Source organism: Oncorhynchus clarkii, chromosome 22, assembly GCF_045791955.1.
Source record: "Oncorhynchus clarkii lewisi isolate Uvic-CL-2024 chromosome 22, UVic_Ocla_1.0, whole genome shotgun sequence".
Lineage (NCBI taxonomy): Eukaryota > Metazoa > Chordata > Actinopteri > Salmoniformes > Salmonidae > Oncorhynchus > Oncorhynchus clarkii.
In genome coordinates this window covers 24,486,231-24,511,615 of record NC_092168.1, presented here as the reverse complement: position 1 = coordinate 24,511,615, position 25,385 = coordinate 24,486,231, and the positions used below count along the sequence as shown (strand labels likewise).

General features: G+C 43.9%; 2 protein-coding genes across 4 annotated transcripts in view; one reads left to right on the top strand and one right to left on the bottom strand.

The window, feature by feature from the left end:
• Positions 1–1,433, top strand: part of LOC139380673 (sushi-repeat-containing protein SRPX-like) — a 34,453-nt gene extending 33,020 nt beyond the window's left edge. For all 3 annotated transcript variants that reach the window (XM_071123593.1, XM_071123594.1, XM_071123595.1), the window contains one exon: positions 78–1,433. In XM_071123593.1, the coding sequence (XP_070979694.1) occupies positions 78–258 (181 nt within the window). In that variant the 3' untranslated portion in view covers positions 259–1,433. The remainder of the gene's footprint in view (positions 1–77) is intronic.
• Positions 1,434–3,136: 1,703 nt separating this feature from the next.
• Positions 3,137–24,736, bottom strand: LOC139380667 (synaptotagmin-like protein 5). Its single transcript, XM_071123581.1, has 16 exons — positions 24,618–24,736; positions 23,269–23,484; positions 22,762–23,004; positions 20,044–20,205; positions 15,934–16,051; positions 15,438–15,582; positions 14,652–14,749; positions 10,557–10,652; positions 6,295–6,363; positions 5,584–5,762; positions 4,967–5,069; positions 4,490–4,651; positions 4,283–4,391; positions 4,028–4,163; positions 3,460–3,668; positions 3,137–3,322 (listed from the first exon to the last, which is right to left on the bottom strand). Exons 1-16 carry the CDS (start codon positions 24,734–24,736, stop codon positions 3,180–3,182), a joined length of 2,307 nt encoding a protein of 768 aa, XP_070979682.1. The 3' UTR covers positions 3,137–3,179.
• Positions 24,737–25,385: the final 649 nt, after the last annotated feature.

Genomic DNA, 25,385 nt, shown 5'->3' with positions numbered 1-25,385 from the left:
ACCTATAACTCATTCTTCAGACCTACCATTGTGTGTTCAGCCTTGACCTGATGGAAGTGTTGATGTATGTTGCCTAGGTTACTGCTCCAGATCTCCCATAATAACTTCAACATGGTGATGATTGACAAGCAGGGGATGGACAAGGAGCGCTACACATACCCCATCACCTCAGCCCAGATCTTCACCACCATTGACACCTGGCAGGGACGCATGGATGAGATGGTGCTGCAGCAGGAGGCAGGCCACACCTGCCAGTAGTACAACGCCTCAACGACACCCCTCACTAACACTCCCACCCCAACACCATCTCCCCAAAAAAGCCCACCATTCCCAATTGTACTCCTCAACGCACCCTATTTCCTTCACCCTATGGACAGTCCTTCTCATCCCCACAATATCCCTCCAAGTCAATAATTAAACCCTACCGTTGCTTAATATTACTTCCTGAACCCGACTCCCATCCTCCAGTTCCCCATAGCAGACCACAGCTAGTTAACGTATCCATCAATAAGTCATTGAACCCTGTATTTCCCACCAATGTGATGTCTTTCAGTTGAAGTGCCATTCTAATTGTAAGGAGACAGGGGGTTCAATAGTCACTACTAAGTAGGAATCATTAGTATCGGAATGTCTGATTGGAGTTTGGAGCTGTGGAGCATTGGGACCAGGCTAATTAGAATGGAAATATAACTCACTTTCATCACTGCATCCTACAGCAGTTAGAGGTCCTGGGCAGAGTGGGTCATCACAATCATATTGATTCTTGTACTCGTCAGTCTTGTTTTTTGTTTGTTTTTTAAAGCTTGGACACATTTTACTATTATTATGATGTTTTGTATAATAACTATTTTCTTTTTTTTTAAGATATGAAACTGGAAAAATCCTTTAGCTGTTTTATATTTATGTTTCTCAATTCTGGTAGCAGTGTTTTAATTAGGACATTAATAATAAGCACTCGGGAATGTGTGTGTGTGTGTGATGTGACAGCCAGTGATGCTGGTCCATCAGTACACTGCTGTTCGTTCCCTTTGATTTCACACAACCATGATTAAATAGCCCTCTTAAAAAGAGTGACCTCGTCCTTCTGTTGTTACAGTTAGAACCAGAACTATGTTTTAGGACAGTCTAGTTTGTCTTTTGTAACGACATAAATCATTTTATACTTTTACGCTCAGGAGAGATGGCTGCTGTGTGAATGCCAACACACACACGTGCACACACACACACACACTGACCCGGTCAGACACGCTCAGAAAGTCTGTTCTAAACATAGAGATCTGATCTGTGGTCTGATATGTGTGGTTTATTACTTCAAAATATTCTGATAACACATTGCAATCAAAAGAAGAGATGAATTCAGTCACATTCTAAAGTCAAATCAATCTAGTTTTGAAATGAGAGGACATTAAAACAGAGACCGTAACATGCTGTTAGACACGTCTTGTGTTTCTTCAGTAGCAGCAGGGTATTGCGCACAACTCATCTATACAGTAAATGCCATTTTAATAGTATCATTATTATTATGCACTTTTCAATGGTTGTTGAGCATAACAGAAACTTAGACAATGGCGAATGTGCAGACTTGTCATTCGCCAGAAAGAATGGCACCACACTAGGATATGACTGTATACAGAGACATAGTCTGCGGTCAAATGGTACCCCATTCCATTTCCATTTATTTTCATTTAGCAGACGCTCTTATCCAGAGTAACTTACAGGAGCAATTAGGGTTAAGTGCCTTGCTCAAGAAGGGGACATCGACAGATTTTTCACCTCAGCGATTCGAACCAGCGACCTTTGATTACTGGCCCATTCTCTTTATAGTGCTCTACAAGTGCACTTTAAAGGGAAAAGGTTACCATTTGGGACGCATGCCAAGACACCGGAACCCTTTACGGGGGGATGCTAGAAGTGTTATTAGTCATCCAGGGAGGTTACAAGGACCGAGGGGTCACAGTGGCCTGAGTTACAGGGACAGACACTCTGACGGATGTGCTTTATTCAATGAGTCACAGACAGAGGGTGGACTGGACACTGACTCATCGTGGAACATGCAATCCTCCTCCCATCTCCTCAAGGCTCCTGGGGCAAAACGTTTCCAGTGTTGCAGATAGAACTGCCCTGACTCTCTATTCCACGTTTGACACAATACATTTTGATCAGCAATTTGGTGCTGATAGATCTCTGGTTAGATTTCCGCCTTTATCTGTTTCCACACAAAGTTAGGTCCAAAAACATCTGTTGATGAAGTGAGTATTGTTTGTGCTGTTCTACTCTTAAAATGTGCTTTATCAAGACAACAGTAAAACTATTGGTGTGTTCAAGATCAGTTACAATGCAAATGTGCAACAATTTGAAACAGGTGATTATCAGTTCAGAATGTTGCATAATACAATTATTGCATGAAACATCTCAGTCTTGAACATACCCTAATTGTCATTGTACAGTATTCTATTGGAATGTTTAAATCTCCTCAGCAATGCAACACACCCAAAGTGCCTTTGGAGTAGTTACCTTATGAGAGTAGGTAGAGGCTGTCCTGAACCACTGATGCAGGGTCAGATATGTTAACTTCCCACTAATGGTTATAGTTAGGAGCAGGTCAAGACAATCTGATCCTACATCTGGGAATAAGGACAACTTCTAACTCGTGGTCTCATCACAGGGAGAGGAGAGTGTTGTAAATAAACTACAGAGACAAGGACAGGTTCCCCCACACACCCATAATGTATGTGCATAGTGGAAACCAGGAGTCAGATCAGATCATACAATGGCACGTGCTTGTTCATTATGTTACATATATGTCAATGTACAGCGGTATTAGTAGTAGTTGTAGCAGTGCTTGGTCTTGGCTGGATGCTTTGGAGGGCAGGGTGTGTGTTGTGTAAGGCATGACTGGTTGTCCACTTAACCAGGTAGAGGGCCACGAACCCCAGTGCAGGATCAGGGTGGCTCAGTGGTTAGGGTTCAAAGTTCAGGAAGTGGGGTGATGTCATCAGCTCTTTATTGCGGGGATAGAGCAAGGCCATGGAGCACTCTCAACCTCTGTCCCTCTCTTTCTTTTGTTCATTTTATTTCCCTCTTTCTTAACTTCCACTTTTTCTCCCCTCTCTGATACCTTTCTCTGTTTCCCCTCTGTCTTTCCAACTGCCTCTCTCCTTTTTCTCCCTCCCGCCATGTCATGTGTTGTGCTTGCACATGCTGGACCTCAGCATCAGTGTACACTCCTGGGGGACCTCTGGGTTGTCAATCATGCGTTGCCATAGCCGCTGTTCCTCTCCGTATGAGTCCATCCAGTCCACCTGGTTCCCATAGCTCTGGTCTGGAGGGAGACAATAGGTCATCACTATCTGTTCCATACACTCCATATCCCTACAGCATTATGCTGACTGAATATGCTACAAATCACCCTAAACCTCTGAGAGGAGAAAGAGAAAATAATTGAAAAGACAGACAGACCTGTCCCTCCGTTGAGTCGGACTCCCCCCAGGAAGACGTTGCTGGCCAGAGCCTCCTTGTCCCAGACGGTGAGCTCCAGACACACGTTGTTCAGGTCTCCGGCCTGCAGGCCACAGTAGGTAAAGGTGTGGTTCCACTGGGGGTTGACCGTGCGACGCAACACTGCCGTCTTGTGCTTGGTGGACTTACTGTTGTCAGGGAGCAGGTACCTGAACAGATGGGGAGACAGGAAACAAGAAATACAAAACTGTCAGAGGAATATTTAACTAGGCAAGTCAGATAAGAACAAATTCTTATTTACAATGACGGCCTACCCCGGCCAAACCTGGACGACGCTGGGCAATTGTGTGGCGCCCTATGGGACTCCCAATCACAGCTGGTTGCGATACAGCCTGGAATTTAACCAGGGTCTGTAGTGACACCTCTAGTGCTGAGATGCAGTGCCTTAGACTGCTGCGCCACTCGAGACCCATTGAATAGGAAGAAGGTAGATAGTAGGTCCTAGAAATGTAGGCTGATTGAAATAAATGGGTCTCCACATGAAACTAAATGGGTGCACCCGTCTCACCCTTTCACAAAGGGGTCCGAGGTGCCTCCAGACTTGACAGCGGTCAGGTTTTTGGCCTCCTTGACCAGCAGCTCCACCATTCCTCCTTTGGGCAGCTTGATGCTGGTCTTCTTTCCTTTCAGAAAGCCTTTCTTCACTGAGAGGAGGAGAGAACGAAAGGGTTCTGTTTATCAACATCTTTAGTCAATTAGTTGAATCAGGTGTGTTAGTGCTGGGCTGGGGGCAGATAAAACAGAGGGGGTAATTGTGGAGTACCTTGGACCTGGTCCAGGGGTAGCATGAGGTTCTTCTCTGCAGGTATGTACTTAAGAACGACGGTTAGCTCCCCTTTATACTGGAGCGTGGAGTCCATTCTACTGTTCAGCTGCACATAGAACAAACATACTGTACTTACAGCATTTACGACTTACATACAGTATACATCCACACATGTACGCTATTGTCCATCTAAACACAGGATACCTTGGGTTGCAGAGAGTACCACTCCTCCATGTTAGTGTCAAACTCCCAGGAGTCAAAGGTCAGCTCCACCTCCCCAAGGAAGCTGTTGTGACCGAAGCGGTCGTGGTGCCACACAGACAGCTGCAATGTCCGCGTCTCCAACTGGGAGTGGCTGATCACATACTACACAGCACAGGTGAGAGAGACGGATGGAGAGTAAGACTGAGTACCAAAACTCATTTCCTGCCGATGCTCATACAGGAATAAAACACGCACACCAGGGCCTTGATGAAGGCTGAAACACTAGGTATGGTGCTGCAGGTTAATGAAAGCTTCATTTCTCTAAATATGAACACCTGCTGCCTGTCACTAGTATTGACACACACTCTTTCTTCAGGCAACGATACACATTCTCATGACCACAAAAACAAACTCATTACATTTTACTGTCTCCCAAGCTATACACATTTTCATACGTGCACACAAACACTTCCTTACCCTAAGGTTCTCATTGAACACAGGGTTGATTGTGTTGGTCTTGATGCTGGTCTTCCTCTTGCTCTGGCGAGACTTGTCTGGGAGAAGGTAAGCCTTCACATAGCTGGAAGATACAGTCATTCAGCCACACTCCAGAGGAGGACATGTATGCAGGGATCCGTATGATCACCCCAGGGCTTCACTAAGGTTACTCTATCATACCATGACTGTCACAGTCATTGTGGGTCATGGTGAGTTCACACTTCAGTCATGGATTGGATCAAGTTGAGCTGATGGTCCGTGACTGTGATAATGTAGTGTGTGTGTGTTTGTGTAAGCATACACTCTTTAGAATAAGGTTTCAAAAAGGGTTCTGTGGCTGTCCCCATAGGAGAACCTTTTTTGGTACCATGTAAGACCCTTTTTGGCTCTATTTGGTTCTATGTAGAACCATCTGTGGAAAGGAATCTACATGGAACCCAAAAGGGTTCTACTAGGAACCAAAAGGGTTCTACCTGGAACCAAAAAGGATTCTTTAAAGGGTTCTCCTGTCGGGACAGCCAAAGAACCCTTTTTTGGTTCTAGATAGCACCTTTTCTTCTTAGAGTGTAGGTTCTTCAGTGTGTGTGTGCCCTTACGCGTCTGTGCGTTGCTTCCTCTCATCCCCAGTGGCCAGGTTGCGACACTCCTTCACCAGGACATTGAGAGCGCCTGTCTTATAGCTGTAGCTGATGTTCAACAGCAGCTCCCCACTCACATTGGCGTTGCCATAGTCACCGGTCTCACTGTACATACTCATCATACTGTTCAGACTGCTCTGTGAGGAGAAGAGAGGGGGAGAGGGGGCAAGAGAAGGGGAGAAAGGGTAGATAGAATAGAGAAGATGGGTAGTGAGAGAGCAAGTGAGGGGTACGAGACAGCAAAATGAGTACAATAGTGTAATAGAGGGGGGAGATGGGAGAGGAAAAGAACAGAATGGAGAAAAGAGAAGTAGAGGATTGGGGTAGAGAATCAGAACAGATGAGGGTGAGAGAAGAGGACAGTCAGAGCAGGGGGGGATTTTAAAAAGAAGTAGAGGGAAAAGGAGGAGAGAGTAAGACAGATGTAGGCCTAGATAGCCTTTAGTCTTTCTGAAGGTAAAAATGCAGAATGGACAGATTGCGTCATTTGATGTGAGATGTATCTGGCAGGTGAATGTAATATCCTAATGATGATCTAATTTATGTCATAGAAGGAGCCCGTATGAGTGGCAGCGATTGGAGCAGAGCGGCACAGCTTGGTGGAAATATATTCACAATAAGTGGGGCGCACACATGCAAGCATGCACACACAAGGAGGCAAGGACTCACAGTCTCTGCGTCCGAGTCGCCAGGGAGACTGAGGTAGCCCCATTTCCTCTCTGAGCCAGGAGTAGAAGACTAGCAGCCAGAGGAAGAATAGACCCAGAGCCAGCAGTGGGAGGAGGAGACGGAGAGAGGTGATACATGTGAAAGTGTAAATAGGACAGAGACAAGAGGAAAGACCCTAAGTACAATAGCAGAAACTCCAGACACCCCATCACCAGATGCTGTGACAAAACAGAATCTAGCAGGGTTGCCATGGTGTTTATCAGTTGAAGTAGGAACTGATTTGATCTCCTCCGGGGATAACATGAATAAACAGGGATGGACAAAGCAGGCTGACAACACCAGTAAATATCAAAGGCAACTACAGGTGCTTGGCCCAAAGGAACAGGTCCAGGTAGAGCAGTGTATACAATGAGAAGCAGCCTTTCTGGGCCTCAGTTATGATTTATTTATTTAACTAGGCAAGTCAGTTAAGAACATTCTTATTCACAATGACAGCCTACCCCGGACAATACTGGGCCAATTGTGCACGGCCCTATGGGACTCCCAATCACAGCCAGAAGTGATGCAGCCTGGATTTGAACCAGGGACTACAGTGACACCACTTGCACTGAGATGCAGTGCCTTAGACCGCAGCGCCATTTCGGGCATACATGAACATTATAGAAATAATTGTTGCTGTAGATATCTATTTTGTGTGTGTATGTGTGTGTGTTTCCCTCATCCACCCCTATCTATCCCTAGTACAGCCATCAAACATTGTGTTCTATTCATACATTATTTTCGAGTAGGGAGATTCACAGAAGCCAGTCACCATTCATCTGAATAATCTCCTTAATCATGGCTCTCCACCTCTGCTGTTATTGAGAGCAGATCCCACTGCCAGAATTAATGCTGTTAGCCATGTCTGGGGTGAAATCATAAATGTCAGACAGGCAGGGGATGCGTGTCTCTTGTTAACATAGCAATGTCTCAGAATAACACTGAGGGGGTTTCAGTGGCGTAAATACGTAGATAAGCCAGCAATGACAGTACATAGCTAATTGGTTAGTGTAACCTAGTGTTGATTTTTCAGTGTAACATTTATTGTGTTGATTCAGGTGTTAAATGAACTCTGTTATTGTTACATTAACACTTATTGGTGTAAAATAACCCCAGTGTTGGTGTTAATAAGCAGTGTTAAACCAAATCTGGTTTACTTCAAATATCACCCAGTTTCATGAAAAACATTTTGATTGTGCATGGCCTTCAACACTGAAAAGTGTGGACCTGTATAGACACTGGACCAGTGTTAAAAGTGACACTCTCTGTGTTGATCTAACACTGAAGAATTTGCTGTGTATGTCCTTATACTTTAAGTGATGTATATTAAGCCGGTATTGAAAAAAATCAACCAATCGTGTCCTTTATTATCTCGGTGGCAAAATGTGTTATGAGAAAATAAATGTAAATATTGTGAAGCCAGGCATACATACACTACCGGTCCAAAGTTTTAGAACATCTACTCGTTCAAGGGTTTTTATTTTTACGATTTTATACATTGTAGATTAATAATGAAGACATCAAAACTATGAAATTACACATGGAATCATGTAGTAACCAAGCAAGTGTTAAACAAATCAAAATGCATTTTATATTTGAGATTCTTCAAATAGCCACCCTTTGCCTTGATGAGAGCTTTGCAAACTCTTGGCATTCTCTCAAACAGCTTCACCTGGAATGCTTTTCCAACAGTCTTGAAGGAGCACTTGTTGGCTCTATTTCCTTCACTCTGCGGTCCGACTCATCCCAAATCATCTCAATTTGGTTGAGGTCGGGGGATTGTGGAGGCCAGGTCATCTGACGCAGCACTCCATCACTCTCCTTCTTGGTCAAATAGCCCTTATACAGCCTGGAGGTGTGTTGGGTCATTGTCCTGATGAAAAACAAATAATAGTCCCACTAAGCCCAAACCAGATGGGATGGCGTATTGCTGAGATAGCCATGCTGGTTGTAACCTTTATTTAACTAGGCAAGTCAGTTAAGAACAAATTCTTATTTACAATGACAGCCTACTGGGGAACAGTGGGTTAACTGCATTGTTCAGGGGCAGAACGACAGATTTGTACCTTGTCAACTCAGGGATTCAATCCAGCAACCTTTCGGTTATTGGCCCAACGCTCTAATCAATGGGCTACCTTGAATTCTAAATCAATCACAGCGAAGCACCCCCCACATCATAACACCTCCTCCATGCTTTACGGTGGGAAATACACATGCGGAGATCAACCGTTCAACTATTATGCGTCTCACAAAGACACAGCGGTTGGAACCAAAAATCTCACATTTGGACTCCAGATCAGAGGACAGATTTCCACGAGTCTAATGTCCATTACTCGTGTTTCTTGGCCCAGGCAAGTCTCTTCTTCTCATAGGTGTCCTTTAGTAGTGGTTTCTTTGCAGCAAGTCGACCATGAAGACCTGATTCACACAGTCTCCTCTGAACAGTTGATGTTGAAATGTGTCTGTTACTTGAACTCTGAAGCATTTACTTGGGCTGCAATTTCTGAGGCTGGTAACTCTAATGAACTTCTCCTCTGCAGCAGAGGTACCTCTGGGTCTTCCTTTCCTGTGGTGGTCCTCATGAGAGACAGTTTCATCATAGCGCTTGATGGTTTTTGCGACTGCACTTGAAGAAAGTTTCAAAGTTCTTGAAATGTTCCGTATTGACTGACCTTCATATCTTAAAGTAATAATGGACTGTTGTTTCTCTTTGCTTATTTGAGCTGTTCTTGCCATAATATGGACTTGGTCTTTTACGGAATGGGGCGATCTTCTGTATACCCCTTTACCTTGTCACAACACAACTGATTGGTTAAAATGCATTAAGAAGGAAATAAATTCCACAAATGAACTTTTTAAGAAGGCACACCTGTTAATTGAAATACATTATACAAGCTGGTTGAGAGAATGCTAAGAGTGTGCAAAGCTGTCAAATCAAATCAAATCAAATTTTATTTGTCACATACACATGGTCAGCAGATGTTAATGCGAGTGTAGTGAAATGCTTGTGCTTCTAGTTCCGACAATGCAGTAATAACCAACAAGTAATCTAGCTAACAATTCCAAAACTACTACCTTATAGACACAAGTGTAAGGGGATAAAGAATATGTACATAAAGATATATGAATGAGTGATGGTACAGAGCGGCATAGGCAAGATACAGTAGATGGTATTGAGTACAGTATATACATATGAGATGAGTATGTAAACAAAGTGGCATAGTTAAAGTGGCTAGTGATACATGTATTACATAAAGATGCAGTAGATGATATAGAGTACAGTATATACGTATACATATGAGATGAGTAATGTAGGGTATGTAAACATTATATTAGGTAGCATTGTTTAAAGTGGCTAGTGATATATTTTACATAATTTCCCATCAATTCCCATTATTAAAGTGGCTGGAGTTGAGTCAGTGTGTTGGCAGCAGCCACTCAATGTTAGTGGTGGCTGTTTAACAGTCTGATGGCCTTGAGATAGAAGCTGTTTTTCAGTCTCTCGGTCCCAGCTTTGATGCACATGTACTGACCTCGCCTTCTGGATGATAGCGGGGTGAACAGGTAGTGGCTCGGGTGGTTGTTGTTGTCCTTGATGATCTTTATCATCATCAAGGCAAAGGGTGGCTATTTGAGGAATGACTCTCAAATTTGATTTGGTTAACACTTTTTTTGGTTACTACATGATTCCATATGTGTTATTACATAGTTTTGTATTCACCATTATTCTACAATGTAGAAAAGTGTCAAAATCAAGAAAAACCCTTGAATGAGTAGGTGTTCTAAAACGTTCGGCCGGTAGTGTACATATGCTATACATACAGTATATAACAAAAAACCTGTGAGTTCAGACTAATGGGCCTGGCTCCAACAAGTGCTGTGTCTTTATGTGAGCTCTGCTGTGAAGTGTGTTTGTGACACTGCTCTGCTGTTCCTCAGCCCTTGGGCCACTGGCCCTTTGACACTGTTCACACTCATCCCTCTTCTTGGGCCCTTTCTGTGTGTGTGTGTGTGTGTGTGTGTGTGTGTGTGTGTGTGTGTGTGTGTGTGTGTGTGTGTGTGTGTGTGTGTGTGTGTGTGTGTGTGTGTGTGTGTGTGTGTGTGTGTGTGTGTGTGTGTGTGTGTGTGTGTGTGTGTGTGTGTGTGTGTGTGTGTGTGTGTGCCAGAGAAGGACAGAGTAATTGTTTTGAGTGTTGTGTGTTAGTGATACCGCAGGGTATTACCGTGGACATAGCGTTGCTCACGCGTCGGCTGGTGGCCTTGCTGTGTGCCGACATCAGAGCATCGATGTCCTCGTCTTTCTCAGCATTATTCAACTCCTGTGGAACACATAAACTATCAGAGGAGACATCAGCCCATTTAATCTCCATGTACATTCTCAGTAAGGGGGCCACACAGTGTCAACCTATCGTATCAGTCTGTTTCCAGTGGCAACTTTAAATTCAATCAGACAGGTCAGGACAGAGTATGTTAATTAGATGACCCACTCATCGCACATGCTGTCTTTGAGATCTTTGCAAGTGTCCGTGCACGTGTGTGAGTGTGTGTACTCACACGTGTAAACAGATCAGACTGTTTATTCAAATGCACACTTACAGTAAATACAGAGGAGTAGTGACCCTAAGCCAGTGTTTAAAATCTTTACCTGCTTCACCACACAGCCTTCAGCCCTGCTCCCCAGCCCTGCTACTGAGCAGGTGTTGATGTGAGCCTACACTCACTAATTAACTCCTAATTGGGCTCCTTATTGAAGCTCATTTCTCATTCATACAGTTGTGTTAATCAGACAGACTTGATATGGATAGGATGTATAGATTAGAGCAGGGTTTCCCAAACCCCCCCTAGGTGCACGTTTTGTTTTTTGCACTAGCAAAATAACAAACTCATCGTCAAGATTTGATTATTTTAATCAGCTGTGTAGCACTAGGGAAAAACCCAAAATGTGCACCCAGGGGGGGGGGGGGGGGGGGGGGGCAAGACCGAGTTTGGGAAACCCTGGATTAGAGGGCGTCCACTGTACTGTGTTGTGCACGTTCTGTATGGAGCAAATTCTCCAGTGTTAAATCAACACTGTGAGGGTTAAATTTAGTGTTTTTCAGTGTTTTTTCAGTGTTTATACGGGTCCACACCTTTGAGTGTTAAATTACCACTGTGCTTAGTGCTGACACTGTTACACTTTGTCAGTGTTAGGGAATTAACACTTTCAGTGTTATGCGATAGCACCTCATATAGTATTTTAACACTAGGAAGTGTGTACAGTTTGCACCAATGGTGTTATTGCATAACACTGAATATGTTAATTCCCTAACACTGACAAATTATAACAGCGTCAGCAATAAGCACAGTGTTAATTAAGGGGCCAAGCCCGAACCATGAAAAACAGCCCGTGCCAAATGCATTCGGGCAGGTAGTGTTCTCCTGGCATCTGCCAAACCCAGATTTGTCCATCGGAGTGCCAGATGGTGAAGAGTGATTCATCACTCCAGAGAACGTCTTTCCACTGCTCCAGAGTTCAATGGCAGCGAGCTTTACACCACTCCAGCCGACGCTTGGCATTGCGCAAGGTGATCTTAGGCTTGTGTGTGGCTGCTCGGCCTTGGAAACCCATTTCATGAAGCTCCCAACAAACAGTTATTGTGCTGTCATTGCTTCCAGAAGCAGTTTGGAACTCAGTAGTGAGTGTTGCAACCGAGGACAGACAATTTTTACGCACTACGCGCTGCAGCACTCTGCGGTCCCGGTCTCCGAGCTTGTGTGGCTTAGCACTTCACGGTTGAGCCGTTGTTGCTGCTAGACATTACCACTTCACACTAACAGCACTTACAGTTCACCAGGGCAGCTCTAGCAGGGCAACATTTTTACAAACTGACTTGTTGGAAAGGTGGCATCCTATGACGGTGCCACCTTGAAAGTCACAGCTCTTCAGTAAGGCCATTCTACTGCCAATGTTTGTCTATAGAGATGCATGGCTATGTGCTCGATTTTATACACCTGTCATCAACGGGTGTGTCTGACATAGCCGAGTCCACTAATTTGAAGTGGTGTCCACATACTTTTGTGTATATAGTGTACCATGGCTGTCAGCCAATCAGCATTCAGGGCTTGAACCACCCAGTTTATAATCCTCATTATACAACGGGTGGGTCTAATCCTGGATGTTGATTGGTTAAAACCGCATTCCAGCCAGTATCTATTCCACAAGTTACCACAGGCTAAATCTATTACATTGAAATGGCTATTTACTCTTTTCCATCTTATATATATATATATATATAGTGGGGCAAAAAGTATTTAGTCAGCCACCAATTGTGCAAGTTCTCCCACTTAAAAAGATGAGAGAGGCCTGTAATTTTCATCATAGGTACACTTCAACTATGACAGACAAAATGAGAAAAGAAATCACATTGTAGGATTTTTTATGAATTTATTTGCAAATTATGGTGGAAAATAAGTATTTGGTCAATAACAAAAGTTTATCTCAATACTTTGTTATATACTCTTTGTTGGCAATGACAGAGGTCAAGTGTTTTCTGTAAGTCTTCACAAGGTTTTCACACACACTTGCTGGTATTTTGGCCGATTCCTCCATGCAGATCTCCTCTAGAGCAGTGATGTTTTGGGGCTGTTGCTGGGCAACACGGACTTTCAACTCCCTCCAAAGATTTTCTATGGGGTTGAGATCTGGAGACTGGCTAGTCCACTCCAGGAACTGGAAATGCTTCTTACGAAGCCACTCCTTCGTTGCCCGGGCGGTGTGTTTGGGATCATTGTCATGCTGAAAGACCCAGCCACGTTTCATCTTCAATGCCCTTGCTGATGGAAGGAGGTTTTCACTTAAAATCTCACGATACATGGCCCCATTCATTCTTTCCTTTACACGGATCAGTCGTCCTGGTCCCTTTGCAGAAAAACAGCCCCAAAGCATGATGTTTCCACCCCCATGCATCACAGTAGGTATGGTGTTCAGACGGGCCTGGACATGTACTGGCTTAAGCAGGGGGACACGTCTGGCACTGCAGGATTTGAGTCCCTGGCGGCGTAGTGTGTTACTGATGGTAGGCTTTGTTATTTTGGTCCCAGCTCTCTGCAGGTCATTCACTAGGTCCCCCCGTGTGGTTCTGGGATTTTTGCTCATCATTCTTGTGATCATTTTGACCCCACAGGGTGAGATCTTGCGTGGAGCCCCAGATCGAGGGAGATTATCAGTGGTCTTGTATGTCTTCCATTTCCTAATAATTGCTCCCACAGTTGATTTCTTCAAACCAAGCTGCTTACCTATTGCAGATTCAGTCTTCCCAGCCTGGTGCAGGTCTACAATTTTGTTTCTGGTGTCCTTTGACAGCTCTTTGGTCTTGCCCATAGTGGAGTTTGGAGTGTGACTGTTTGAGGTTGTGGACAGGTGTCTTTTATACTGATAACAAGTTCAAACAGTGCCATTAATACAGGTAACGAGTGGAGGACAGAGGAGCCTCTTAAAGAAGAAGTTACAGGTCTGTGAGAGCCAGAAATCTTGCTTGTTTGTAGGTGACCAAATACTTATTTTCCACCATAATTTGCAAATAAACTCATAAAAAATCCTATAATGTGATTTTCTGGATTTTTTTTCTTATTTTGTCTGTCATAGTTGAAGTGTACCTATGATGAAAATTACAGGACTCTCTCATCTTTTTAAGTGGGAGAACTTGCACAATTGGTGGCTGACTAAATACTTTTTTGCCCCACTGTATAGTGTAGCTCTGAATCCACGATATGGCAGAGGTTGAAAAGCCATAAAACATACATTTTCTCAACAACAGGTTATGGTCAATAATATCAAAGGCTGCACTGAAATCTAACAGTACAGCTCCCACAATATTATTTTATAAATTTATTTCAACCAATCATCAGTCAGTCAGTTTGTTTACAGAGAAATAGCATTGTATTTGGTCAAACACGTTTTTTTTCAACAGTTTTCTAAGAGCTGGCAGCAAGCTGATTGATCTGCTGTTAGAATCAGTAAAGGCCGCTTTACCACTCTTGGACAGAATGACTTTGGCTTCCCTCCAGGCCTGAGGACAAATACTTTCCTCTAGGCTCAGATTAAAGATATGACAGATAGGAGTGTCTGTCTGTCTGTCTGTCTGTCTGTCTGTCTGTCTGTCTGTCTGTCTGTCTGTCTGTCTGTCTGTCCGTCCGTCCGTCCGTCCGTCCGTCCGTCCGTCCGTCCGTCCGTCCGTCCGTCCGTCCGTCCGTCCGTCCGTCCGTCCGTCCGTCCGTCCGTCCGTCCGTCCGTCCGTCCGTCCGTCCGTCCGTCCGTCCGTCCGTCCGTCCGTCCGTACCGGTTCATTGAGCCCAGGGACAGAGTGGCTCCTCAGACTGAGGGCCTCATCACTGGCAGAACCAGGAACAGACAGGTCCACCTCAGAACGACTACGATCTAGAGAGAGAGAGAGATGAGAGGAGGGAGTGACAAGGTATTACCTTCCCACAGCCACACATAGAAACAGTTCTCCTCAGTACTGTCACAGCCATGCTTAATGACACTAATTGGAGTTGTTATGAAATGCTAATATGTGACAGAGCGCCATATGCTGCTACAACAGCCGGCTGTTACTGGGTGAGATGAGAAAGGTGTCTGAGTAGAGAAAGGGGGAAATAGAGAAAGGGAGGAGAGAGGAAACGTAGAGAGGGAGACAATGAGAAACAAGAAAAGGAGAGTGTGTGTGAGCGTAAAAGAGCAATCGAGAGAGAAAAAGAGGAAGAGAGGAGATAGAAAGAGAGGAGTGAGAGAGCGAGAGAAAGAGGAAGAGAGGTGTGAGAGAGAGAGAGAGAGAGAGAGAGTGAGAGCAACATAAAAGTGCTACAACCCTCCCTGACGATCGAAGGACTTGGCTCCAAAGCTCCCAATCTAATAGAACACCTCCTAACCTTCTGAAACACCTCCATAAAAACTATGATATTAAAGGCTTCATCTTCATCTTCTTCATGCTCCCCTATCAGATTAAATCTCAGGAAACAAGTAATTGAATTTGTTATCTGGGGTTTGTGAAACAGAGAGATTCCTGTCTCTCTCTATAGGTGTTCACATACACACATGGTGGAGGACTGTGTTGTCATGATGATACCTGAAGACACGGAGGCCCTGGAGACAGCGATGGTGGGAGTGGCGGTACCAGGCTCCATCCTGCCATGCCTGGTGACGGTTTCGGCCATCTTGTCAAAGACGCTGTCGCTGGAGTGGAAACTAGCCACGCTCTCTGCTCCGTCCGGCTACACACACATATACAGACACACACACAGAGGTGTGTTAAAAATCACATATTCTATGAGCGTGTTTGTGTTTATTTAACCTATATTTAACTAGGCAAGTCAGTTAAGAACCAATTCTTATTTATAATGACGGTCTACCCTGGCCAAACCCTAACCCGGAAGACACTGGGCCAATTGTGCTCCGCCCTATGGGACTCCCAATCATGGCCGGTTGTGATACAGCCTGGAATCAAACCAGGGTCTGTAGTGACGCCTCTAGCACTGAGATGCAGTGCCTTAGACCGCTGCACCACTCGGGATCCTATGAGAGCATGAAACTGTGTTATTGTGTGTATTTGTTGGGTTGCTGACCCTGACCCTCCTGGTCTTGCTGCTGGGTGTAGGGGACCTGTCCCTCTCCAGGGTTTGGGAGCGCAGGCTGTTGGGTACAGTAGGGAACCCTAAGGTCTCCAGAGCCACAGCACTGCCCCTGAGGAAAACACAGAATACAAACCATCACATTACACATCATACACACTGGAATAACACACATGAGATTCTGATGATTCGGGTTAGGTTTTGATCAGGGTGTGAACATGAAGCAAAGGTTTGGGTTTGGGTTATGGCTGGGGCTGGGGCTGTGGCCGTGGCGGTCACAACATTTTGTTAGCCGGTGATTGTCAAGCAAATAACTTTTGGTCTCATGGTAATTGTCTGTTAATTAACATAAACATATTTAGCATCTCCTGGCTTCCACACATAGTCTACAAGACACTGATGCAGAACTTTGGAACATCTACATTTTAAAAAGTTTAATAAATCCATGTAATATAGTCTACACCATCACAATAAATCCATTAAATATTTTAGAAAGGTCTAAAGAAGCATGATATGAATAAAATGTAGTCTCTTTCAGAAGAACAGAATAGCATACTGAGTTGTCCTTATGTTAGGTACTGATCTGGCTATGTCATATGGCTGTGGGCTACACTAGTTCATTTAGCAGACAAGATTTGCTTAGAATTCTGTGGCATTATTTTATATTATTTCATAGTATGAAGAATACAATTGAACAAACCTGAATAAAATAGAAAGTATATTTTCTCCAAATAATATGAGGAATGTGCACATTCTGTGTTGAGCAATTAAGAAATAGGTATTCCTATATGCTTAATTTAAAGGTAATGTAACTTTAGTTGTTCTACAAACTTGGGCTATATGTTTTGATTTTTAGTACATTGTAAGGCTGCATGATGTGACTAATGATGATTTGAAAAAAGTAGCTTGAAAGGCATGAGTTCTGCTTAGTTTTTTTGCACAGGCTGTCATTCACAATTTGAGATGCAGTTGATTATGCCTGAAATTTACCAACGGCATCCCCTTTGTGTGGCCGTAATAAACCCTAAAAAAATCCATGCCTTTGGCAGTCAACCTACAATGTCATGATCGTCGTCAGGGAAATGACCGGACCAAGGTGCAGCGTGGTGAGCGTACATTTTCCTTTATTAAGAATGCCACCAACAACCAAACAAGAAACACGACCATGCCACTTCCTAGGGCTATACAGGCCAGTAACAAAGACAACTACCCACAACTAAGGTGGCAAAACAGGCTGCCTAAGTATGATTCCAAATCAGAGACAACGATAGACAGCTGCCTCTGATTGGGCACCACACTCGGCCAAACACACAGAAATACAAAACATAGAATGCCCACCCCACATCACACCCTGACCTAACCAAATAGAGAAATAAAACGTCTCTCTAAGGTCAGGGTGTGACATACGATTATGCATGCAATGTTTTTATTGTGAAAGTGCATTTAGGTGAAAATTATCTTCCCCAAACTTGAAACTCACATGCTGATTATATATGCCAGTTAGGCGCTACACCCCTTGTAAAGCAGATTAATGTGTCCCCGTGATAAACAAATTCTATTGACAGAAATCTGATTTTTGAGGTAAGAATAATTATTTTAACAAAATGTCTTGGCTTTGTAGTTCCATTCACCAAACTTATATCATGTTTATAACCAGTCTGTGTAGAGATATTTGATGCAAGTTAGCAATGCTAAAGTTTTAACATTTAGCTCAAATGAAAGCTAGCTAATGGCTGCAAGGGTCAGGGTTAGTTGTAACAACTTGTGATTTTTTTTTACAACTAACCCTGACTAAAACTGGATGTTTTGGTAAATGTTTTCTTTTACTTTCAGCATGCCTAGATCATGGAAAAGTAAGACAGACAGGGGAGTACCTCTCCACACTTTGAAAAGAGCCTCAAGTGATGTAACAGAGCAGGGGAAATCAATCCAATTGGTTGCAAAGTTGTATGGCATGTGTCATGTGACGCTGTGCAGATTCTGCAGAGAGAAATAGTAGCTACTGGAGAAGGGGTTGAGCGAACTTGTAGGCTTCTGTAGTGGAGACAAAACATTTTTCTACCCTGCCTAAAAGAATGGCAAGAAGCAAGCCAAAACAAACCACACTGAACAACAACACATTTTTGACTGCCTTCATGACATGTGAACACTGGTGTGGAGGTAATACTTACTGACTTTATTGTCCCCATGGGGAAATTTTGTTGCAGTGTCATGTACACATTTAAAGTGGCATTTAAATACAAAACAAAATTGACAATACAACTTTCATACCAATAAAAGAAATAAAACATTTTTTAAAGACTAGCCTGCTGGCCTTACGGAGTCAATAGGAATATTAGCCCGAGCTATTTAGGAGGGATATCACATCTGGCACGAATGATTGTCTCGTTCTGTTTTTCCTGCTGAAGGGTGCCCTATACCTGCACCCAGAGGGGAGTAGTTCAAATTCCAGGTACAGGGGGTTGCTTGGGTCTAAAATTATTTTGTGAGCCTTGCGGAGGGCCCTGACCTTAAAGATCTCATCCAGGCCTGTCTGTTTGACTCCAAGTACCTTGCTTGCTGTGGTGATAATCCTCAACATATTTATCTGGCTGACAGTGGCATTGCCAATCCAACAAACAATACAAAAAGTTAAAATACTCTCAATGAAAGATTTGTAAAACAGAGTCAGTATAGTACAATTAACATTAAAAGATCCCATCTTTTTGAGAAAGTACAGTCTCTGTTGACTCTTTTCTTTAGATCAGGTCTGTGCATTTACTCCTCTGAAGCTTATTGTCCAAGAGGACACCCATATATTTTTATTCCTCTACAATTTCTATATTCTGACCTATGATAGATGTTGCAGAGGTAGGTGTTGTACGCTTCCTGAAGTCTATGCACATCTCTTTGGTCTTAGCTACAATGCTGTTAGTCACCGCAACAGCCCTAGTTATGGCTAGGGTTACTGCTGTAAGTACAATGTATTAGGGTTAGAGTTAGGGAAGGGGTAAGGGATAAGATTAGAGCTAGGGTTATTGATATAATTACAATGTAATGTAGTTTAAGAAAGTCCAATCAGGATGGCGGGTCTGAATGCTCGTTTAACTTCATCCAGTCAGCATAACAATTCACTTTGTTTACTATTTTACGGGCATAGTGGGAATGAAGACGAACGTATCATCATCAGCATAAAGTATTTTCTTCTCCGCTTTCCTATTAGCCCTGTTCGAAATGCCATTCACCAATTTACCTAATAACCTATAAGCATGACAAAATATTGCTCATTCCTCACGCTTGCTGTTTAACCTATGGGCTCCCTCTGGCAATTATCACATTCCTCTCTCTCAACCAATGGGAGAAGGGTGCAATTAGGGGCCTTTTCTGATAAAGGCATTCCTTGATATCAAGCTACACCTATTGATGCTCGCCATTGGTCTGTGGCCTTTCTTTTGCATTGGGGACAACAGCTGTTGCATTGTAGCTAAGCCTAACCCTTTTCTTAACCTCAGTCTCCTAACCTGCGACGCAAATTTACCTAACCTGCTACGTTAATTATCCTAACCTGCTATGTAAACAATGTCTGTGTCGAAAAACCATCAGTCTTATAACACCGAAACTGACCATTGACGGGTAGCAATGGCCATTTCCTGATATCATTTCCCACATCAAGAAACACCCCGAACTGCGTTCTGAAATTACACCATATTCACCAATGGGCGTAAATCTTTGGATTTATTTATGTCAACTACCTGCCATCACATTATCTGGCACAGAGGATCTTCCCACGGAGACGAGGCCATTCCCGAAACGATTTAATAAATTGTCATATTGCATTCCATCTTTGTTGTCCATTCAGTTAAGCCTGTGCTCAATTGAATTACCATTCAGGGTTAGTACTTTCAATTTAACCAGTGGTCATCAATCATCTAGTCACACCCAATCTCTACAGCTTTAGTTATTGCCTAAAACAGGTGTGCTGTTTTCACCTATCCTGTGACTTTAATTGAGCATAAATGAAGAAGATGCTGACAATGGAGATGTGCCCAGTGTGTGCCGGTGTATGTGACAATAAAACCTTTTAAAAGATTTTTTACTTGTATGGGTTTGGTGGTTTAGTCTCACCTGTGGGAGTGAGGTGTGGAGCGGGTTGTGGAGCGTGGTGCAGACCGGGCGCTGCGTACGCTGCATGGGTCTGTGTTGGGAACAGGAGGGGACACACTACCACCGTCCGCCTCGTTTTCTGGCTTCAGGCTGGGACGGCTGCCCCTCTTTTCCATCCGCATCCTGGGATTCAACACACAGCTGTTCATTTTACACATCAGCCTGTGGTGTGTGTGATACATCAGTGTGTGTGTGTGTGCACGCATGTGTCGCAGGGTTGGGTACACTCTTAGAAAAAAGGGTTCTTAAGCTGTTCCCATAGGATAACTCTTTTTGGTTTCAGATTTAACATGGAACAAAAAAGGATTCTTCCAAAGGGTTTTTTATTTTTAGCTTTTTATTTCACCTTTATTTAACCAGGTAGGCTAGTTGACCAAGTTCTCATTTGCAACTGCGACCTGGCCAAGATAAAGCATAGCAATTCGACACACACAATAACAGAGTTACACATGTAATAAACATAACACAGTCAATAATACAGTAGAACAAAAGTCTATATCCAGTGAGTGCAAATGAGGTAAGATAAGGGAGTTAGGCAATAAATAGGCCATGGTGGCGACGTAATTACAATATAGCAATTAAAACACTGGAATGGTAATGTGCAAGTAGAGATACTGGGGTGCAAAGGAGCAAGATAAATAAATAAATACACTATGGGGATGAGGTAGGTAGATAGATGGGCTGTTTAGAGATGGGCTGTTTACAGGTGCAGTGATCTGTGAGCTACTCTGACAGCTGGTGCTTAAAGCTAGTGAGGGAGATATGAGTCTCCAGCTTCAGAGATTTTTGCAGTTCGTTCCAGTCATTGGCAGCAAAGAACTGTAAGGAAAGATGACCAAAGGAGGAATTGGCTTTGGGGGTGACCAGTGAGATACCTGCTGGAGCGCGTGCTACGAGTGGGTGATGCTATGGTGACCAGTGAGCTGAGATAAGGCGGGACTTTACCTAGCAGAGACTTGTAGATAACCTGTAGCACATGGGTTTGGCGACGAGTATGAAGCGAGGGCCAACCAACAAGGGCGTATAGGTCACAATGGTGGTTAGTGTATGGGGCTTTGGTGACAAAACGGATGGCGCTGTGATGGACTGCATCCAGCTTGTTGAGTAGAGTGTTGGAGGCAATTTTATAGATGACATCACCGAAGTCGAGGATCGGTAGGATGGTCAGTTTTACGAGGGTATGTTTGGCAGCATGAGTGAAGGATGCTTTGTTGCGATAAAGGAAGCCAAGTCTAGATTTAATTTTGGATTGGAGATACTTAATGTCTGGAAGGAGAGTCTGGAAGGAGAGTTTACAGTCTAACCAGACACCTAGGTATTTGTAGTTGTCCACATAAGTCGGAGCCGTCCAGAGTAGTGATGCTGGACGGGCGAGCTGAATGCGGTCAGTGATCGGTTGAATAGCATACATTTAGTTTTACTTGCATTTAAGAGCATTTGGAGGCCACAGAAAGAGAGTTGTATGGCATTGAAGCTCGTCTGGAGTTTAGTTAACACAGTGTCCAAAGAGGGGCCAGAATGGTGTCGTCTGCATAGAGGTGGATCAGAGAATCACCAGCAGCAAGAGCAACATCATTGATGTATACAGAGAAGAGTCGGCCCGAGGATTGAACCCTGTGGCACCCCCATAGAGACGGCCAGAGGTCCGGACAACAGGCCCTCCGATTTGACACACTGAATTCTATCAGAGAAGTAGTTGGTGAACCAGGCGAGGCAATCATTTGAGAAACCAAGGCTGTCGAGTTTGCCAATAAGAATGTGGTGATTGACAGAGTCGAAAGCCTTCGACCATTTCGAATCCCACTGTACCTTCTCCGCTATGCAATCTAGTTTCAGAGCTGGTCATGGGTGCACCTCAGCCACGCTCAAGGTCCTAAATGACATCGTACCCGCAATCGATAAGAGACATTACTGTGCAGCCGTATTCATCGACCTGGCCAAGGCTTTCGACTCTGTCAATCACCACATTCTTATTGGCAAACTCGACAGCCTTGGTTTCTCAAATGATTGCCTCGCCTGGTTCACCAACTACTTCTCTGATAGAATTCAGTGTGTCAAATCGGAGGGCCTGTTGTCCGGACCTCTGGCCGTGCACCCATGACCAGCTCTGAAACTAGATTGCATAGCGGAGAAGGTACAGTGGGATTCGAAATGGTCGATAATCAGATTACACAAATTACGTCATCATTACGTAATCAGATTAGACAAATTAAGTAGCTGTAATCAGCCCAGATGCTGATTACATTTTGAATTACTTAATCAAATATCAATATGATAATGTGATAAATATTTGTCTCATTGAGAATATTTGTCTCATTGTTGAGTGGCCAGTGGGCCAGGTGTGTCCTGGAAGCCTACTAACCCAACCAGTCAGAATGCAATGGGAAACGCATTCTCTGATGTTGGACCATTCTCCACCTGCCTGTGTCGTGGACTAGTCATCATATTAAATCTGTGCAGTGATCTTCTCCTGTGTCATTGGCAATTTAATTAATCTGTCATTTGCAACTTCAATTAATCCAGCTCAACCGTGTGTGTGTGTGTGTGTGTGTGTGTGTGTGTGTGTGTGTGTGTGTGTGTGTGTGTGTGTGTGTGTGTGTGTGTGTGTGTGTGTGTGTGTGTGTGTGTGTGTGTGTGTGTGTGTGTGTGTGTGTGTGTGTGTGTGTGTGTGTTTCTCACCCTTTCCCTTTCCTCTTGGCACCATCCACCAGGTTCCTTACGGCGCTTCTTCCTGATTTGGACGTGTCAGGCCTCTCAGGTGTGTGGATTGTGTCGCCTGGCGCAGGAGACTTCCTGTGGGGGCTTCCAGCAGGGCTGCTCATGATAGACTGTTTGACAACGTCACTGCTGAGCACCGCACTCTGGTCAAACCGCTTGGACCGCTCCTCCAGGAACCACTCCCCGGTCACTACCTTCAGCTCTCTGTCAACCAGAGACACCATCAGACAAGAACCACTGACCTCTGACCCCTGTACAATAAACTAACCTCACAACTTTAACCCTGGCTTTAACCGTCTCTAAAGGTGATGTCAAAACGCCCTAAAAAAGGATGTCACAGAGCAAATGCAGAGTGATTAAAAACAAATAGGAGGCATCTGTCGCTCATAAAAAAAACTCACACACTCACACAAAGCCATAACTGTTACTCGTGCTAAGCCATGGCCTGATGCCTTTGCCCAGACTCACGAGACTTTGGAGCAGATGGAGCACTTCCACTGCTTTCCTTTAGGGGGCATTACGCGGCAGTCGCTGCAGACACGCTGTAGGCACTCCTCACAGAGCTCCCCACGGTCGAAGATCAGGCCCAGGCCCTTCAGGCAGCGGGCACATTGACGCTCCCCAACCTCCTGGGGGCAGCGTGAACCCTTACGCCTGATCTCCACCAGCTCATTCTTCAGCTTCCTACAACAGGGAGAAACAGAGGAAGAACACTTAAGTTTGTCATTGTCACTAATGATTATGACCATGATTGCAGTAGTTGTGATGTTGTGGTCGTATTGTGATTGTACCGGTACGAAAAATTATGATTACAATTTAAAAAATAATCATCAGTGGCGACCCGTCATTCAGGACACGTGAGCCCCACCTGTTTTAGCTGGAAAAAAATTCAAAAAAAAGATTTATATCATTTTTTGTTGTTACCTGTTTTGCATTAATACGTGTCACATATAATTTACATTAGAAATGCCCATCCAAAAAGGCTCAAGGTCATTGGCCACAGATAAAAATAAGTCAAATCATGTAATATCTACCGTAGCTTTGATTGGACTGGTCATGTCAACATCATACTTTCAAAATATGAGCTAGTAAGCTAGACAAGCAGTCATCATCATGAATCCAGAGAATGTCAGACTTTGATGACCAAGTTTTATGACAAAATTTTCCCACAAGAAGGAACGCCGTGTCACCTTCCTGTTTAAGTGAGCACAGCACAACAAGGTCCAAAAATGTATTGTACGCTGCTGCATTAATTATATATTATGCCAGGGAGATATGTATACCGTAGCTAAGAAAGTAATACTAAATATATGTTGTGTAGTAAGCTGTTAGTAGCCCATGTGCCTCACCCTAATAATTTGTTCCCTTTCCCCCTCATTTCCCCCCTCGTAGAAACCACATTTGTTTAAGCAAGGCAAGCATATCAGCTATGTTTTTTAAAAAGGCAATAAGTGAGGCTGAATGAACTGTTTCGCTGCCAGACCAGGCTCCGCTGATTGCCAGGTGTAGCAGTTGTAAGGATTCACTCCAAGGTGCTGAAAAGAAAGCTTTGCTTTTGGGACATCTTTAGGTAGGCCCTAACAGTTTGTTGTCACCGTTTGTCCCCGTTATAGTGCAATTAATGTATTGTTTAATGTTGTGTTGTGTAGTGGCTTTGCTGGCATGCATCAAAAAATAAATAACTGAGTAAGGCCACATCAAGACTTACATGCTAAAATTGCTACTGATCAACATCTTCATCAAGGAAGGTGTAGTAGTAGATGTATTGTTGTAGTGTATCGTATAATGATGATAATGATGACTTATTCTACCCTCACCGTATCCTCTTTTCCTCTCTCTTCCTCAGTTTCTCGTCCTTCTGCAGGACACTGAGGATCATCTCTCTCTCATGCTCCTGCAGGAACGAGAGGTTCAGCTCCTCAGCACTCTTCTCCATTGGTTCGTCACTCTATAAACCAGACAATCAGAGAAGCCGAGGCGATGCAGGAAGAGTGGTCACATGCAGGGCGTTCCGAGTGCAGCTACATGACCTCGCTGAGTGTTCCGTTAAGATTCCGTTAACGTTTTGTTAGCATTATCATGGTTTCTATGTGTGAAGCAAGACGTTCTCCACGTTCCCCAAGGTTTCTCTGTGTTCTTCTCTTTATCTTGTTTCTCTCTAGCGTCTAATACAAACCTCGAATCACACAGCAGTTACTCTATCCCCAGAGACTTGTCCACAGCCATTCTGATCCTGTGCAAAACACAACACAGCACAAACTGTTGTTAGGGAATATCTCTGAAGTGAGAGACTGTGGCTGACCCTTGATGTTAAGAGTCTGGTCTCACTTCCTATTGAGCTCATAGTTCATCTGCTGGTCTAATCACATTGCCACAGTGTTGAAGCTCTTATGAACAGACAGTTGATGTTGATTGTCAGCAGGATTACCATAATAACTTCTACAGTCTGACAGCCCCTGACCATCCCCACATCACCCAGTCAGTCCATGCCTCACACCTCGGGCTTATCACACCATCACCTCAATACAGCAATCACGCTATACCAGTTAACCTTATCAAATCACCTGCCAAATAAGTCTAATAGT